The sequence below is a fragment of the Poecilia reticulata genome, linkage group LG5 (assembly GCF_000633615.1).
Source record: "Poecilia reticulata strain Guanapo linkage group LG5, Guppy_female_1.0+MT, whole genome shotgun sequence".
NCBI lineage: Eukaryota > Metazoa > Chordata > Actinopteri > Cyprinodontiformes > Poeciliidae > Poecilia > Poecilia reticulata.
Window position 1 is genome coordinate 29,764,873 of NC_024335.1, and position 18,352 is coordinate 29,783,224.

At 42.1% G+C, this 18,352-nt stretch overlaps 2 protein-coding genes across 2 annotated transcripts; one reads left to right on the forward strand and one right to left on the reverse strand.

The window, feature by feature from the left end:
- Window positions 1–545: 545 nt before the first annotated feature.
- On the reverse strand, window positions 546–16,619 carry aldh1l1 (aldehyde dehydrogenase 1 family, member L1). Its single transcript, XM_008410390.2, has 23 exons — window positions 16,457–16,619; window positions 14,494–14,642; window positions 13,048–13,282; window positions 12,808–12,973; window positions 11,982–12,083; window positions 11,086–11,175; window positions 10,708–10,845; window positions 5,894–6,019; window positions 5,702–5,793; window positions 5,226–5,373; window positions 5,037–5,156; window positions 4,710–4,837; window positions 3,773–3,923; window positions 3,621–3,691; window positions 2,710–2,815; window positions 2,539–2,626; window positions 2,365–2,458; window positions 2,172–2,271; window positions 1,997–2,095; window positions 1,596–1,761; window positions 1,397–1,502; window positions 1,118–1,317; window positions 546–944 (listed from the first exon to the last, which is right to left on the reverse strand). The coding sequence occupies exons 2-23, from the start codon at window positions 14,618–14,620 to the stop codon at window positions 889–891; spliced, it is 2,709 nt and encodes a 902-aa protein (XP_008408612.1). The 5' UTR covers window positions 14,621–14,642; window positions 16,457–16,619; the 3' UTR covers window positions 546–888.
- LOC103465495 (zinc finger protein 26-like) lies at window positions 6,364–9,951 on the forward strand. The gene is made up of 2 exons (XM_008410389.2): window positions 6,364–6,676; window positions 8,900–9,951. The coding sequence occupies exons 1-2, from the start codon at window positions 6,478–6,480 to the stop codon at window positions 9,673–9,675; spliced, it is 975 nt and encodes a 324-aa protein (XP_008408611.1). The 5' UTR covers window positions 6,364–6,477; the 3' UTR covers window positions 9,676–9,951.
- Window positions 16,620–18,352: the final 1,733 nt, after the last annotated feature.

Sequence of the window (18,352 nt, forward strand, 5' to 3'; positions counted from 1 at the left end):
TCAGGCCTCCATGTCACAATGCTCATAAGGGATAAGGAGGGGGTTTCTACTGGTTAACTATCACTCTTCCAGTTTTATCCTTATTTTACTGTAATCAGTCTTTAGTTTTGACAAATTTGTCTTTTAGTTTTACTTATCTTTTTTTCTTAAGATTGAACATGCCTCACCAGCCAGGTGGATTCACCAAGCAGCAGAGAGGAATGTGGCTGTCTTCACTGAGAGCAGGAAGGCTGACACCGGACCAGGTTCTGGTTCTACTGGAGGTTGCCATGTGCAACTAGGTCTAAATGACTGTATTTCTGTATTAAACTGGGCATTTGAAACAATCTTTCTTGTGAACTGGCACCACATTTATAAGCCAAATGAGTTCAATTTGATTATGTTTTGGTATATTAAATACCAAAAACATTTGGTATTTAATGTGTAACATTTGGTGGAACTGGACATATTTGGTTCTAGAGGCAAATATTTAGATCCAGAACATAAACTGTGGAGTACAGTGAGAAAGTGACTGTAATCCAGAAAAAAATAAAGCCTTAACAAAGGGCTGTTTGACAGCTTTTATTTGTGATCGAGGTTTGTTGGGAATGTTACATTCATAATGGTTCTGGTTTCATTTCAACAACAACACAATAAATGAAGATTGTTTGGAAGATCCTTATTCTTCCATCTCCAGAGTAAATTCACAGTGATTGCAGAGTTTCTGCAGATAGATCAGGATCAAAGTTCTTGTAGTTTAAAGGCTCAGTTGCAAAGGAGTGAATGATTAGATACATTTACATGATTTGGTTAGCTTGTTGAGGCACAACCAGAGTAATTAACATCATTACATCTGCATCCATCCATTGAGACGTCTTCCAAAAATGCTGCCCTCTGCTGGAAGGGAGCTTAATACTCTATGGTCACTGCTTTTGTCTTCAGGTATTCATTCAGGGCCTCTTGACCTGTTGACAGAGACGCAGACAGCAAACACACTCTTTCAATCATTATTCTGACTACTTCTCTTTCACACCCACTTAACCGTTCCTGCTCTTTCACTGCATATCAATTCATGTCGGTTCAAGTGTTCTCATATCCGAACCCAGTTTGGGTACTGAGTGATGCTGTAATCCCTCACCCAGGTCTTTGCCAAATCCGGACTGCTTAAAGCCTCCAAAGGGCGCGGCCACATCCGTTTTGTTGTAGGTGTTGATGAAGACGGTGCCGGCGTTGAGCCTCTCGCTCACATAGAGAGCTTTGCTGATGTCCCGGGTAAAAACTCCTGAAGCCAGTCCGTACTCCGTAGCATTGGCTCTCCTCAGGACATCGTCCACCTCTCTGTAGGACGTTGGGAGGAGGAAGCGCGTCAAACCAGACCGTTCACACACACACAACGCAGCTTTGGATTTCAGCTTACCCGGTCTTGAACTTGGAAAGGATCATGATGGGACCGAATGACTCTTCCTTAGCGATGTACATATGGTCCTGCACATCAGTGAAAACTGTGGGCTCAAAGAAGAAACCTGGAACCGGAGGAAAGCAAAAGCGCAAATTTAAGGGCTGGATGCAAAGCAAACATGAATCAGTCACCGTTCCCGCTCCTCCTGCTGCCTCACCAGGTCTCTGGACCTGCTTTCCTCCATAGACGAGGGTGGCTCCCTCCTTTATGCCCATTTGACAGAACTCCAAGAGTTTGTCCAGGTGGGCTTTGTGATTCTGAGGGCCGTGGTCTGTGGAGCGGTCCAACGGATCACCAATCTTCATCTTCTTAACCTCCTCAACCTGGAAAAAAGATAAAACAGGATCGTCTTTCAAAGCTCACATCACGACTGTTTAAATGTAGCAAAGGCTCAGTAGCAAATCAGTAAATGATTAGCTAGACAAATTGACATGACTGTGATTGGTTAGCTTGCTGAGCCAGAGTAATCAGTATTATTCCTCTGGTCTCGGTGGCTGTCTGCTGCGTGTCTCCATGTTGGCCTGTGATAGACAGTAACCAGTCTGGGGTGAAATATACCACTTTTTTCAAAAACTGGTCATGGATGGTCTCCTCCACAAACAGCCGGCCAGCTGCGATGCAGTTCTCTCCTTTGTTGAAGAACACGGAGCTCATGCCCTGTAACGCAAACAACAGCCGGGTCTTAGTGCTGCCAACCGTAAACACAAGCACCGACTGATGAACAGGGACTGACCAGGCGCACAGCTTTGTCCATGTCACAGTCATCGAAGATGATGAGAGGGGATTTTCCTCCGAGCTCCAAGGAAACCTTCTTGACATTGCTGACTGCACAGCTTGGGGTGAAGCAGAGCGCGCACACACGATGTGAGCAGTTATGTTAGTTTCTGGGTTTTTAAATTTCAGAGTGTTGTGTGAGGGCTTCTCACCTCTTCATAATGTGCTTCCCGATTTCTGTAGAACCCGTGAAGCCCAGCTTTCGCACGTCAGGATGGTCAGACAAACGCTGGCCCACCAGAGCGCCTAAAAGGAAGGCGGAAGTTTCAGAAGGAGTCTCCGTCTTTCCTTCAGGAGTGGAATAAGTCTGAGATACGTGAGTGCACCTGATCCAGGCAGAATGTTCACCACCCCTTTAGGCAGTCCAGCTCTTGCTGCCAGTTCAGCAAACTTGAGCGCTGTAAGCGGAGTGACCTGGAATACAGAGGATGCGAAAGTTAGAAACACCTTCAGGGTTTCCTTCTCTCTGGGTCCGGAGTGTAAAATGTGGATCCTACCTGAGCTGGTTTGAGGACGACGGTGTTTCCTGCTGCCAGGCAGGCTGCGGTCTTCCAGGCCAGCATCATCAGCGGATAGTTCCACGGAATCACAATGGCGCACACTCTGAGGAGAGCAAGGGGAGCTTATCTGGGCTGACCGACTGTAACCATCACACAGCACACAGACTGGTCTGGAGATCTCCAGACTTACTGATGTCTAATTGAAGGCCATGTTTACTGTATGTCTCTCAGATTAGTTTATTTCTGCAATATTTTGACTGAATTTACTTGTAGGAAAGTGGCATAAGTGACACTGCTTCGGTGGTAGCTATATTTCGGGTCTTATACGGTTCAAAAACCAAAAACATAATTTTAAAAATAATTATTTTCAAACAGGTAACTTAAAGCATACATTTTACAGAAAACAGGCATTGACTTTCCCAAAACAGCAGCAGAGGGAGCTGCCAGAAGCTGACACTACTAAGCTGTAGCAGCTTCTGGTGCCACTGGAAGAGCCATTATTAGCTGCCACAAATTGAGCTCAGCAGTTCTACAAAAAGTTCCACTCTGAGACAAAAAGTGCTGGTGTCAGAGATTCTGGTTTTCGCAGGGATGTAAAGAAACGACTGGACGGGAATTAAAATGTTGTGGTTTCACTGATAGCCGGCCCCATGTAAACAGGCCTTATCTTTTTAAAAATGTTGATGGTATACTATAAAGCGTATAATCATCACAGCTGTGAACATCCAGGTACCACAGCAAGCTAGAAACAGTTCCAGGGGTTTTGAACCTCTGAACATCTTTCATGCAACTTGAATAAGTTCAGCATCTTGAAGTTATTCTTAGTGTTTATATGATCGTAAACATACATGGTAAATAAGGCATTGTGTTAAGAAACAAAAATATATTTGAAAAAAAAAGATCCTCACCCAATTGGTTCCTTCTTGGTGAAAGTCAGATTGCGATTGGGTCTGGCCTGGTTGATGGGAATGGTGCTGCCCTGGAAGAAAGTGACATTATTTTAATGAAGGGAAATTAGAGGTTTTAGCTTAGCTGACTCTTATAAAGTCAACTGTCTTACTTGGATCTTGTCACACCAGCCAGCAAAATAACGGAACGTCTGGATGGACATGCCCACGTGAGTCTTGAGGGCCAAAGTGTAAACAGCTCCAGAGTCCATAGCTTCAATAGTAGCTAACTCATCCTGGTGTTCCTCCATCAGGTCCGCCAGTCTGTGGGAGGAGTTGGAGAAAAAGCAGAGTCCGGAATGCCAGGAAATATCCTTGATACTGCAAATCAGTCAGCAAGCTGAGCAGTCTGACAACGTCTAAAGTCTGTCAGTTTCACCTACATACAATATGTCGTTCATCCAGTGTTATGGATGGACGAGCTCAAATAAATATGTTGATGAGTGAGAGTTACATTTTTGAGAACTTTGAAGTGAATGATGGTGGAGAGCGAGAAGGTAACGCAGATCCTTATTTAACGGCACTGAGTTTGGGAGTGAGCTCAACGTTTACATCGTGTTTTTCGACAAACTTTGGACACTTTCAACCTCATCGTGGCTGTACTGGGTTTTCCTGCGTGTCTTTCACCGGTCTCCATCCTGTTTCCTGTCTACTGTTCAATAAAGGCCACAATTGCCAAAAAAATCTGAAAAAAATTTATGTATTCTAATTTATTGCGGTCTTTATACATGTCAACTGAATTGATTTGGATTTTTGGGTGGAGGATGCCTGTTTTTTCATGTTTATTTGAAATATTTGACCTATTCACTCCTTCAACAGACAGGTTTAACACGATGGACCGATGGAATTGGTTTATCTAACCTTGTCCAACAGTCACAAGAAAAACATGCCTTAAAAATATTACTTTGTCACTAAAAGGCTTGTTCTGAGTTATTCTTTACAAATTCAATGTAGTATTAAGTAGAAACCAAGCTACAAGCCAGATACATTAAGTGCTAAATGTAAAATGTAGCATACCTTAGATACCAAGCATCATCCTGTGCTACTTACTTGTAGATGAGTCTTCCTCTGTCCCTTGGGTTCATCCTGCCCCACTCCCCCGATTCAAACGCCTCCTTAGCAGCAGCTACTGCTTTGTCCACATCACTGATCTGGGCCAGAGACACTTCACAGATGGCCTGTAAGATACATCACTTGTATAGATTTGCTCCTCACCTGGTGGCGGCATTTTGGGAGTAGACCTGTTGAGTTAGTCCTGATTTGTTCTTTTTCTAGACTTTTGGTTATGATGAATGAAGAACTCAGCCAGACTGGCTCTGCTCAGTTAGAATCTCTCTTTAAAGGCATGAAGAAGAAATGATGCTGTTCATCTCTTACCATGCCATCAGTGGGGTTGATGGTCTTGTAGGTCTTTCCTCCCTCTGCATCGACAAACTCTCCGTTGATGAACAGCTGATGAGGGATCTTTACCGTCATGTTGTTGATGTTTTTTTCCACCTGGAAAGGCAAACCGTTCATAACTAACGCAGTCAGACATTGTTTCCTGGTGGGGTACCGACCGCGTACATAGTCAACCACGAGCTCTTCTTCCCCGTCCTCCCCCCGGAGTTTCCTGACACACATCTGGATGAAATCCTGGAAGGTGGTGTTCATGTAGACGTCCTCGTTCTGCAGCTGGCAGGCGCTGGCACGAAGCTTCACTTCCTCAACCAGCCTCAAGGTTAAGAGAGACTTGTTTAAAAATATATACAAAGCTTCATTTAAAGAAATTGTATGTTATCAAAGACTATGTATTTGAAACTGATGCCTTCAAATATTAACTAGAAGTTGTTTTTTTTATTTTAGGATTTGACCAATAGCAATAGGATATTCATATCAAAGCTTCTTTAACGAAAGAAAAAGATGTCAGTAGGTTTTTGTAATTTACTTTTAACATACGGTTTTGATGCTCAAGTTTCATTCATTCAATTTTTGCAAATAACAATGCAAGTTAGTGGTCAGTCAAGCAGATAAATGTTTTTAGATTGATTAGTTTTATTTACCTGACCACATCCATTGAAGCTGCACCAGACTTGAAGAAATCTGTAGAATCTTCAATCTGGCTGACATTCGTCAGGATACTCTTCCATACCGCCTGACAGAAAAACGGAAAAAGGAACCAAGATCTAAGTAAGATCTTTGGTTTGACCAGAATTTATCATCATTCCTTGTTTCAGTACATCAGTTCATCCCACCCTCATCTGCTCAGCAAAGCTTTTCTCTTCCTCTGTGAGCTCCACAGCTGTGCTGCCCCCAGAGCAGAAGTACTGGGCTGCTGGAATCATCTTGCCATCCTCAAACTGCAGATTCTTCACCAACAGCTGAAGAGAAAAGTAATGACATGAGCATATTCGGTATGATATAATCATAGTGATCATATCTGAATATCCTGTGATAGTTCCTGAAATGCATCTGGATAAAAAAAATTTATATTATTTTTTCAAAAAAGTTACTCAAGTCAAGGTAACTGGGTAAATGTAATTAGTTACTACCAAACTCTGGTTCTATGCTCCAAGCCACTTACCCAAATAAATCTGAACAGGAATAAATGGTCGTGTCACTTATAGAAATTTTATTTTAAAAGAGCAAAATATAATTGCTCCAAAACTAGAGAGGGAGTAAACCACAGGCCTGTTGTAGTGAGACGGTGTGAAAGGTGAACGTCAGAGCTGTGAGCAGTAGGGGGCGCTAGCGAGAACGCAGGTAGCCTGGATGCAGCATCCTTCACGGCGGCTGCTTCAGGAAGCTTTCAGCCTTCGGCTCGCTTTTAAAGAGAAACATGGCCGCTGCTACTCTGCACTCGTTCAACGCCTTCCTCACGGAAAGGCTGACCGCTGCTGCCGTGGACATCTATGGGTTTGTTGAAAAGACGGTGGTGGAGTACCAGGAGGAGGTCTACCGAACCCAGCTGGAGAACCAGAGGCTGCAGCGGATGCTAGACCTGGTCTACAAACCGGAGATAAGGCTCCACAGGGCAGGTAGGGCTCTCTGGTTGCTGCCCGTCACCCAGCGGTCCACTGAGCCGACCCTCGCGGCTCATATCAACCTGTGGTTTAAGGGCCTGTTCCAGCAGCTTCCTGCCTCCTACTGCTATTAGCCGGTCCGGGCTAACCGCTGCGGGTCCCGGGCATCATTTTGGAGAAATCTCCCTGCAGGTTTGGCTGGATTAAAGGGCTGTTTCACCCCGTTTACCCAGTGTGTCTGACTGGTCCAGTTTAAAGCGGATTATTTACAGTACGTTTTTGTTTCATACGCAGTGGCAGATTTATAAACGCCTTCATTCAGTTACTGAAAACTCTCAGAAATGCATTTAAGAAAATGGCTTATTTCTAAATCAGTGTCGTGTCAAAACACAATTTCATCAGACAGAGTATCAATTATTTGAACTTTCAAATGTTAAAACATGCATGTCGGTTAAAAAGTGAAAGAGCTGCAGCGTTTTAAAGCTCAGATGCTAGTCATTTATTTCTGTCAGTTTCCATTAAAAACTGTAGAAGAAAAACTACATTTCAGAAATAAGATCTCACACATTGGTACAGTGTTCAGCAGTTAGTGGTGATTATTCAACCTTTTTAAAGTCAGACTTCTAAAAATGTTTTTATTCAGCTTTATGATGCTATTGTGAGCTGAGGCTTGTAGAAAATATTTTTAGGCACAAGATTCTCATGCATCATCAACTTGAATTGATACTAGTAAAGTCAAAATCAGAATTTTATATACACCAAACAAAAAGAAGCCCAGTAATGACAGAATAGTACACATTAAAGAACACTTTTAATGCGTACCATTAACAAGAGATGTCCTGGACAGGTTAACAGACCCATTTGAGTTAGTTGGACACAAATCTGTGTATGCATTTCAAGGCCACAGCAGAAAACACACTGCTTTCTGGTTCGACCCAATTGGAAAATCCCAAGAAATCAGTCAAGATGCCAAGAAGAGAAATATGGCTTTGCTCCAGTCTGGTTCATCAGTGGGAACAATTCCCAGATACTTGAAGGTTCATTAATCTCTTCAAACAATTATACGCTACAGGTGGGCAATATGGACTCAAAAGTTTTATCACAATACTTTATGGAACTACAGTACTGTGATAACAGTAAAAGTTACAAGAATTATTTGTTGCTTTTTTTTTTTACATACCTGTATTGCTGCGACTTCATGATAAACACAAATGACTGTGGGGCCATATACCCATTTGTAATACATTTCTTTAGGACACCAGTCACATAAACTAGTGTCTTTTATACCACTAAACTGCACACACTAACTGCATTTAATCAGTATTTTAAATGGTTATTGAACAAAAAGAGTTCAATGAGAGTCTAGTACAGTAAAAAATCTCAACAACCCAGACAGTTTTAATGGGTTTTAAGTAACGTTAACTAGAATTTAATGTGACAACGATAAATCAATATTCTTGTCACAAGAAATTTATCACTATAATTGATAAGCGATATGATAAATGCGTATTGTGCGCAAGTACAGAGAGGTTATGGGTGGAGCTGAAAAGATGTGACGAGTGAGGCGGCCTACAAAACAGACTGTTACACCAGGTCTGTGAGGGATGGGCCAGAACTCCAATCTGTTGTGTTGTGAGAACAGAAGCTTGTGGAAGGAAAACCCAAAAGGTTTGATCCACGTCATGCAGTTTAAAAGACGGTTATGAATTCAAAGGAGGTTACAAAAATTGATTTGTGCAAGTCCAACTGATCTAAACCAAGAGAGGTTTGGTCTGATTTAACTTCACAGTGAGGAAGAAAAAAAAGGTGCCTTCTTATCTGGTGTATGTAAACGTCTGGTTTACCATCAGATCGATCAGGAAGGGCAGCTGGTTTCCGGGTGATGTCATTCTAAGACCACTTAGTCTCAGCATGTGAACAATAGTGACATCTTGTGGACTCATACGGCAGTACAACGAATGCAGTCTTGAGGAAAAGGAAGCTCAGCAAAGGTTGTGACAGCAGAATGAATTGTAGGTAACAAATATCCACCCTCAAGATGTGGAGGCTTCATACAGGGCATGAAGGCATTCAGCTGGATGATATCCATATCACACTTCCAGCTTTATCCATCGTAACCACTTATGGCTGAGGAGATAGGCCTCAGCCATATCTGAATGTCCAGGATTTAAAGTTACTGTTGGGGAGAAGTATTTAGTTCCACTTTATGACGGTCCTCATTTGTGTTTGTCATTATAGATGCCAAACCTCCGGCAGCTACGTCCACAGAAGAAGTTGCTCCTAAGCAGCAGGAGTTGAGCGTGGAGGAGCCGGGGGGTTCAGAGGTCAAAGAGGAACAGAGCGAGGAGCAGAGGGAGGAGCTGTGGAGCAGCAGTGCGAAGGAGGAGGCATCCATGGAAGACAGCGACGACGGCGACGCCTTGACCAGAGAGCTGATCAAAACCGTCCAGCAGTTGGAAGACTGCAGAGCGGCAGAGGAGAGCATGGGCTCCCAGGAGACTTCTCCAGAAGATCCCAAACTGCCGGAGGAAAAGACCACCACCACGCTGTACCGCTGCCACATCTGCAACTACATCTTCACCAAAAAGATTGTGCTGACGTGGCACCTCAAGATGCACGAGAGCAAGGCCAAAGACGGCAAGGGCAACTTCGACTGTCACATCTGTGGCAAGCACATCCCCTGCCAGAGCAACCTGCAGAACCACATGAGGGTCCACACTGGGGAGCGGCCCTACAGCTGCCATTACTGCGGCAAGGGCTTCAAGCTGAAGGGCCACATGACCGAACACTTGAGGACTCACACCGGAGAGAAGCCCTTCAGCTGCCACATCTGTGACAAATCCTTCAACCGAGGCTCCACCCTGAGGAAACACGTGTTGGCGAAACATAAGGAGCAGCGGCCGTACCGCTGTGACTTTTGTTATGAGTTATTCACTGAGAAGCTGCTGATGAAGAGACACATCAGGAAGGTCCATAGTGTCAAAGCCCAGTCTCCCAGTCAGAGCCAGGCCTAGCTCAGCCTTAGCAGAGCTTCTGGAACGTTGGCGCTAGAGCCTCTGAAATCTTTCACAATGTTACCTTGATGACTTTTAACGTTTATGTTGAATGTTTTCTTAGCTTATATGTGGACTTGTAAAATATATTGCGTTATTAAACAAGTGGACGTAGAGTTTTACGGTCGACACCGGGTCAGGAGACAACACAAAGTTTTATCTGTTAAGGAATGAAGTTTGTCTCAGCTGCTATTCACTGACAAACCTGTTTGAATAAAAACCTGTTTTATTATCGTCTGCTCTGGAAAGTCAATGCGCTGGAAACACATTCACACCTGATTGATGTCTGTAAACCAGGAGACCACTAACGGTCCAGCTTCATTCCAGCATTAGTCATTTCATGTGGAGGAACATTTCTTTCAACAGCTGAGGTCAAATAAAGTTAGACTGCTGGCAAAGAGGCCTGAGGTCAGGCATGGACAAGTTCTATAAGCCAGGTGTGCATCTGGTACCAGAACTCAACAGAAACGGGAAGGAAGGAAGTGACACTTGGATAGTGGGATACAGAATAATGTCTGTAAATACAAATATTTTTCTAAACCTTGGTTTTCTTTCATACAAACCTATTTTATACTTTCCTAGATTTTGAAGACTGTGATAACCGAGTTAGGGTCTCTCCAGATGAGAAGTGGTTTGCAAATAAACCCACTGATCTGGCTAAAGCTCCACTGACTTGTGAAGCTGACGCAGGGCTTTGACTACGTCCTTTGGTGAAGTCAGAGGCAATACAGAGGCAGGTTGACCTTGACCCCTCTCTACATTGATCCTTGACAGAATACATCAGCTGCAACCTCTGACCTTTACAGGACCTGTACTCCTCCAGGACTCTAAGTCGGATTGCAGCCTGGACCAGAACGTCCTGCCACAAGAAAAGTTTCTTTCCCTCTGCCATCAGACTGATAAACAATAGTTAATTGTCTCTGGCACAACACAGGACCCGGATCCACCTGCTACTCTGCATACATATTGTATATATATTTATATCCCCCTCACCGTCTTTCCGTCATTCCCAAACAGGACCAGACCAGTCTTGGTGACTATGCCGGGCTGGCTGGCTCCAGGAATGTCCAGAGGCTGACCATTGGCCGCAGTGCCGTTGTCCACCAGAGTGGAGCCAAAGAAAGTCACTTTCTGCAGAGGGAGAGATGGCCAAGTACTGCAGTGAAATAGTGGAAACCTGCTACTGAAATGAACATCTCTGGGTCAAGATCTTTGCACTTTTGAATGCATGAACACATCAGCTATTAACTTGACAAGACAAGACGTTCCCTGATGTGGAGAATGAATTAAAGTCTATGTGGAATAAAGTATATATGTCCTGATGTACCCGGGGTGAGAACAAACCCAGGGCCTGTGAGGCTCTTCTGTTACCTGTCCGTCAAGCTCTGCCCAGGCCCCAGGCACTTTGTCATTTCCTCTGATCCAGTTGTGAATGGCCTCAGCCGACTGGTTCCAGTCAATCTACCAACACAGAGAGCAGCTGTCATCTGTACGGAAGGGGAGGATTTTTGTCATCAAACACTTTTTATAATGTTCCTATAAGGACAGTTTTCACCAACGAACAGGCTGTCCTTATAGGCTACATTGATGCAGCAGGCAAGTGCGACTTTTTCGCCACAGTCTGAGCAGCCCAAATATTCATTGTTTTTGATGTGTAATATGCATCATAATTCTGCACCAAAAAAAGCCAGACATGGTAAAGTCGGATGTAAACAATTACTGAAAATAATGATGATGAACTTATGAAAGAAGTCTGTGTCAGTCCAAACAGTTCTCTACAGAAGTTGGAGCCAACACTCCACAAAATGCTATCGCTGATAGTTCTTTACCAGTTTCCTTTTTGTTATGATCATGTGATGACACTATTGATTCCCATTGCTGAATAAACTTTAAAACTGATCTACAGACTGCACCATTCAATATCACTGCCATGACGTAGTATGAGACTTCTGTGCAGGTGGGTTGCTGTGGAGTTGGAAACCACTGGTGTTGGGTAGTAAATTAAGTTTCCTCTCACAGGCAAATGTGTCACCTGTCAGAGCTGTGATCCATAAATTACACTCATTAAATGAGATGTGATTAGAATAAAGAACGTTCATTCATTAATTCATTCAGTTTATAAGTAAAGACTGAAGTCAGAATTAAACGTTTTTGCAAAGACTTCAGACTCGGATAAACATTTAAAGTGCTAATGAGGCTCGCGCCACGTGTTTTGCCTCAAAGTCATGTTTATGACGTAATAAATGGAGTGTTTTTGTTTCTCTTACCTTTGAATTGTCTTTCTTCTGAATGCACTCATAAGTGGCTCCCTCTTGAGGTTGTGTGATCCTTGGGGCCTTCCCCTCAGTGATCAGCCTGACCGCTTCTACCTGCAAACACAGCAGTTATTCAAGCTGCTGAAGCAAACGCACAATAACTGTCGGGATTTTTCTCCCCCGGTCTGATCATGTTGGAGACTTGCAGAAGATAACGAGAGGATAAAGAGGAGGTGAACCCATAAAACAACATACTTATGGAGGATTGTCGTTTACTACATTCTGTAATGGGCCAGTGTTAGAATAATTGGGATTCCCATAAAACGAGGCAGTTATTTGTAACAACTCAACAATCAAGATGCTCAATAAGATCAAAAAGTCCCTGAACAACTTTGTATTATTAGGTAAAATCTCACCTTCAATTTCAAAAATCTGAATCTTTGAAATCATCTGAGAAGAGAGGCTGTTATAATGTCTCTAGAACAAAATCAATAACTGAGCAAAGTAGAACCATGTGATCAAACTTTATACAAAAGGTAACTCAAAATGCCTCACAGGAAAACAAATCCAGCCAGCAGCAGCAGACTGCCTAATACTGTAAAAGTATGTCATTAATTTCACATAAAAACAAAATCAACCAAATAGTGTCTCTCTCTTCAGGAGATCAAGTTGCATTTAGGGTGGTTATTATAAGAAACTGAATTAGTATTATCTTCAGATACAGTTCTAAATGGGCACTGGACCCTCTTGGCCCCTGTGTAGAACCGCCCATGGGCATCATACATTAATTAGAGTCCCAAAGACTGGACGTACTCTGGAGCCAACCTCCGTCACTCACCATGCCTTTGACGCCCTCTGGGAAGAGAAATCTCTTGTAGATTGTGTTGACCGTGTCATTAGGTTCAACATCACACTCTCTCTGCAGCAAAATCGGTCCAGTATCAAGTCCATCATCAGCCCAGAACACCGTGAAGCCTCCCTTCTTGTCTCCGTGGATGAGGGTCCTATGAAGGACAGTCAAACAGATGTTGGATCGCTACCAGGAATCCCCTTCAGTTCCAACATGAGCTTCACTGACCAGTTGATTGCCGAGGCTCCCCTGTGGCGAGGCAGCAGCGAGGGGTGGTAGATAATAGAGCCATGTTTGGGGTGGTCAATGACCTCCATGGGGATGAACTGGGAGCAGAAGGGCAGGACATTGAGTTCTGCTCCTGTAGCCTTGTACCGGTCCACCACCTCTGGGATGGCCTGACCCTTCACTCGCCACCGGGGGAACTTAAAAACAGGGACACCATCCTTCTCTGCCACCGTGGCTGCAGCAGAAGAAGAGAAAACATGCAGAAAACCTTCACCAACATTTAAAGGCAAGTCTATATTATTCCCATCATCAGCAGTCTCAAGTATGAATAGCTAGAGTTAAAATAAAACTCGTACTAACGCCATTACTTTTCTTTCAGGAACGACAAACCTAATTATTTACTTTTTCGCTTTTAGCATTACTGACAGACAAGCTTATCAAAGATAGGATTTTCAAGTCATGTTAGCTTTGTCTCAAAGTTATAAAAGGCAAAAAAAAAAAAAAAAAAAGTGAAATGTGATTTATACCTGGGAAACAACGTTATTCTTGATACACAACGAGAATATTATGACACGTCACCTGCTTAAATAAACCAATTGACGAACAGACATGTACACATTTGACAGCCTGAACGGATTTCTTCATGTTTTGTTTAGTTTTACTGAATCAGATGTTTTATAATCGAGTCTTACCGACACCTAGTGGAGATTGTTCAGTGAATTTAATGTTATCAGTACGACAGAACTGCTCAGGTTGTAGACATGGTGTCACTGGACCGTCCTTCTATTTATGATTTAACCATTATGTAATATGGAGAGAGTAACATTTCAGGACTTTACATAAGTTTCCATTATTTTCTGTCTGTAATTTATTCTGTTCAATGACCATTTATTTAAACATATACTCAGTGAAATGGAAAGTATTAATTACATTTTACCAGAGCAAATTTTTAAAGGCATTGCAAAATAACAACACTCAGACTACTTAGTCTATCTCCCTATACAGACTGATAGAGGTCACCGACTGTTTCTCATCGGTTCTTGGAAATCTACTTCATTTTGTTAGACTGGTTCCATTTCAGTAATTTGTAGAGGTCTGCCAGTATCCAGACATGAGTGTTATTCTTTAACTTTAATCAGCTTTTGTGTTTAATCAGAGTTAACTGTTGACAAAGCCCTGGGCAGCTTTGTTCCCTTTATAAGGGATCGTTTCAAAACAACTCTTGTTTTCATGCATGTTATCTTTGTTTATTATTCATGTTTTTGATGGTCTAAAAAAAATTAACGCACAAAAAAAGGTAACTTAGAATAAATGGATAAGGAGGATAAATAATTGTAATTGAACTGTAAAGATTCATAAAGAAAGAAATTTCTGTCTATATAAAAAATGTCTAAAGACAGATTGCAGTTTTTCATAAACATCTGCTGTGCTGAATAAGGCTCTCACCCAGCGGGTCGGCCTTGCCGTCCTTGTCTGGAATAGTGAAAACCCCGACAATGGTGTGGCCATCCTTCCTCAGCTCCTTGTAAACCTCCTGGCCGAACAGGCTCTGACCGATGACTGCAATCTTCATTCTCGGGACCCTGATGCTATTTCTGAGAGGACAAACGTGTGTCCACGCAGACACACGCGAAGACACAGTGAGTCGTTTTGTGTCATGTTTTTTGGAATCCTCTTAACCCACATGCAGAATCAGTCAGAGAATGCAGAGCTGAAAAGGCAATGATGTTTATTTATGGAGTGAGAAATGTACATCAAGGGAAGGACTGGTTCAGCAACTCCTGGAAGAGAGAGTGGATCAGCAGCTGGCAGACAGGCTGATGGATCGTTGGAATACTGATTCACTCTGTTTGATGAGAATGATGACAAGTCATGTGATGACTTCATCAATTCATCAATCTTTTAGCAGTGATGCAAGTCCACCTGACTTTACATCTGTCTAATGTTTAAGAAAGTGGCTGTTGGATACATACATGGACTTAATTTTTTGGACCAACTTGTAAACACAGGGATATAAGCCAGCATTCACACACATTTAGAAAAGCATTAAAAACATTTTCATTTTTAACCATTAGAATGTTCAGCAATTAACATACTTATACTTTTTATGATAACAGTAAAACATATTTACCATTACTACTCATGTGTTTTACTTATAGGATCATCAATCGATAGTTTGGCGTTTATCTGCTAAGGATCTGTTTCTATCGCTAAAATCACTTGGATTGTTAATGTTTTTCTGTGTATTTTTGTTTGATTAGAGCGCAGGTGCACCTCAGGGCTGTGTGCTGAGTCTGCTGCTTTAGTCATTGTAACCTCATAGTGACTCAAATAAGAAACAAAGACTTGAACTATATCACTCAACGTGTGAGGATTTTATGTAATATTTGAGTTTCACTTTGAGACCAATAAGAAAAACTTTCGCACGTTTATGCCATATTCAAATTTTTTGAGATGCGCCAAGTGTTGATAGTGCCCTAAGATACTATAAGACTGTGACTATATCATATTTCATGATGTACAGCACCAGACAAAGAACTAAACACAGAATCAATGGTGACACGCTAAAAGATCATTGGCTGCTGCCTAAATTGGATGGTATGGGAACGTCCTGCTATATAATTACAACCAGTAACATTGTTAAGAATTAAAAACGTTCAGCTGCTCTCATCAGGTATGAGATGCATAACTGACTAATGTTGTTGCTCATATGCTTTGATTGATGTGTGTGTTATTGTGTGTGTCTCTTATGTACCAAATGATCCAAATCCAGATGCATCTTTCACTGCTATTTTATTCTAATCTGGTTTTGAACTATGAATTAGTGGATGCCTTAGGAGAGCTAACACTGATGATTAAGATTCAGCCTTTCTAGATAAGCAGCTTAAAGTTTATTTTCCATTTGTTTCTACAATATTAGAAAAAAAAAGAGAGAAAATTGTCACACACAGTTTGTGCTCAGCATTCATGACTCCAACTTAGCAGTTTATCTGGCAAACACAGACGGGGCAGGGCCTGTACTTCTGCCAGCCTGCTCAAACCAATCAAATTCCACCCTTCAGTTCATCCCTCTAGTCCCGGCCAATCAGATGCTCTCAGACATTATTAAAGCTTCACAGGGGCAAAGTTCACACACACACAACTCTAAAATTACAATTTTAAACTTCTCTCAATGAAAACCGATGTACCCCACATCCATACACACACGTCACACAGTAATTTCTTTCCTCTCATATATCTGTGTATAACTCTTATATGCTGAATATTATTCTTGTTGCACATGTTCTTGCCCAAATGAACTATGTTTCCGTGTGTGTGTGTGAGAGTGTGTGTGTGTGAGTGGTTGCAGATATGCACTCCCCTACAGAGAGAAAGTGCACCAAAAGTAAAAGCTAACATGCTGCCTTACCCTGCTGCAGACTTGGTTCTCCTCTTGCTGGGAAGGAGTGAGCAGAAGAGAAAAGTTGCTTTAAATTCCCTCCTTTCAGTCTCACATGCAGGCGCCTCAATTACATAACGCGTAAACGCAGCGGAGCGATTGGACAGAGCAGGCCACTTAGGGCTGCTAGAGTGGGCCAGTCAGAACATAGCGCCTCTGACTGGGCCCAATCACAACTAAGCAAATCTCTGTCAGCTGTTATCTACCAAACTCACAGACTGCTTTATCTGTCCAGACATACACAACTGGGCTTAAACTCTGCTTAAAATAAGATCTATATATTTCATTGTAGCTTCATTATTATTCTGTATTAGTTTCTCATTTTGATTCAATCAGTCTTGTTCCTGTTTTTCTTTAGTTCAGTCCTTAGTGATTTTAGTTTGTTATCTTTATTTCTTGCATCTTCTTAGTTACACTAGTTTCCTTATGTTTAGTTTTGCTTTACTGTTAGAGTCATTTCCTAGTATTTTTTTCGCTTGCCCCCTGTGACACTTTCCCTCTCTCTCCCCTCACACCAGAAGTCAGTAAGCCAATCAGCCCAGGTCCTTTATTCCAGCATTCACTCTCAGTAGCTGTACACCAGGGGTGTCCAAAGTCAGTCCTCAAGGGCCGGCGTCCTGCATGTTTTAGTTCTCTTCCTGGTTTAGCACACCTGCATCAAATGATGGCTCCTTTGAAGGCCTAAGGAGAACATTGTCTTGCTGAGGAGGTTGTTACTACCACCAGAGAGAGAACTAAAACGTGCAGGATGCCGGCCCTCGAGGACCGACATTGGGCACCCCTGACCTAAACGTTGCTTGTTTTCTTGCCTGAGCGATTAATCAAAAAACAGATTCTTGTTTAAACCCTAAAATGACCTAGTGGTTTCAAGCGGGTAGAACACAGCCGTGACTTTGGATATATAGAACTGACACGATTATCTTCCCAAAAACTCTTTTACAATATACCTGAATCAAAAACTCTTTTACAATATACCTGAAATATTTATTACTAAAACATTAGTTTCCTAATCCTTTTGATTATAATAACCTAACTAGTCCCTAATATAAAACTATAAATTAGACTAGTTCAAGTCATGTTAATTTTAACTAAATGGTATTCAAATTGTAATTATTTTTAGTATTGTGTTGTTAGTTTTGTTTGTTAAGTTTTAGTGTTTTCACTGAGGGAGATGACTTGAAATGTCTCCTCGCTGCCTGCCCATTTGAGACAGGCCAGTGTGTGCCAAAGTTAATTCATGACGCGGTTCCTGCCTGATAACAGACATTCTTTTCTGCAGGCCCTCTAAGATTTTATCCAAAGGACTCTTGTTTAATCCACTATTTTCACATGTCGTAAGATTTAACTGTATTAAACACTAAGAATATTTATTTTCCTCAACAGCCTCTATGCATGAACGATTGCTCTATGACTCACTTTTTAAAAACATAAAACATTGCCATAAAATAACGTCACCCCATGAGAGTAGGACGACACGCGCCGTGGTGGGCGTCCCTTATTTTGATTTCTGAAAGGTGGCAACCCTAACAGGAACCTGGACATTTTTTCCCCAATATTATTGATGGTTAAAAACCAGCAAACAGATATATCACCATGGCAACATCTACAACATATTAATGTCAGTTTATCAACATATAAAACTGAGAATTTTCTTTTGTCTGTTGAACTGAACCTTAACATGGTTCCCAGAAAAGTTTAACGTTTTAGGAAATAGAGCCGATTTCTGTTTTATTTTGTTTTTCAGACCAAGAAACCAAGCTGGAGGCTGAGATCAACAAGCTGAAGGACCAGCAGCAAAGTGACCTTTGAAAATCATCTTCACTCTTCAGCAGAAATATGAAAATACATTCAGGGGTTTTAGGACAC

Coding starts and splice junctions, on each gene's coding strand:
- LOC103465495 (XM_008410389.2), top strand. CDS start 6,478: ATGGCCGCTGCTACTCTGCACTCGTTCAACGCCTTCCTCACGGAAAGG. Junction 6,677..8,899: donor GATAAGGCTCCACAGGGCAG/GTAGGGCTCTCT, acceptor TTGTCATTATAG/ATGCCAAACCTCCGGCAGCT.
- aldh1l1 (XM_008410390.2), bottom strand. CDS start 14,620: ATGAAGATTGCAGTCATCGGTCAGAGCCTGTTCGGCCAGGAGGTTTAC. Junction 11,176..11,981: donor AGAAGAAAGACAATTCAAAG/GTAAGAGAAACA, acceptor CTGTGTTGGTAG/ATTGACTGGAACCAGTCGGC. Junction 5,794..5,893: donor GCTTTGCTGAGCAGATGAGG/GTGGGATGAACT, acceptor TTTTTCTGTCAG/GCGGTATGGAAGAGTATCCT.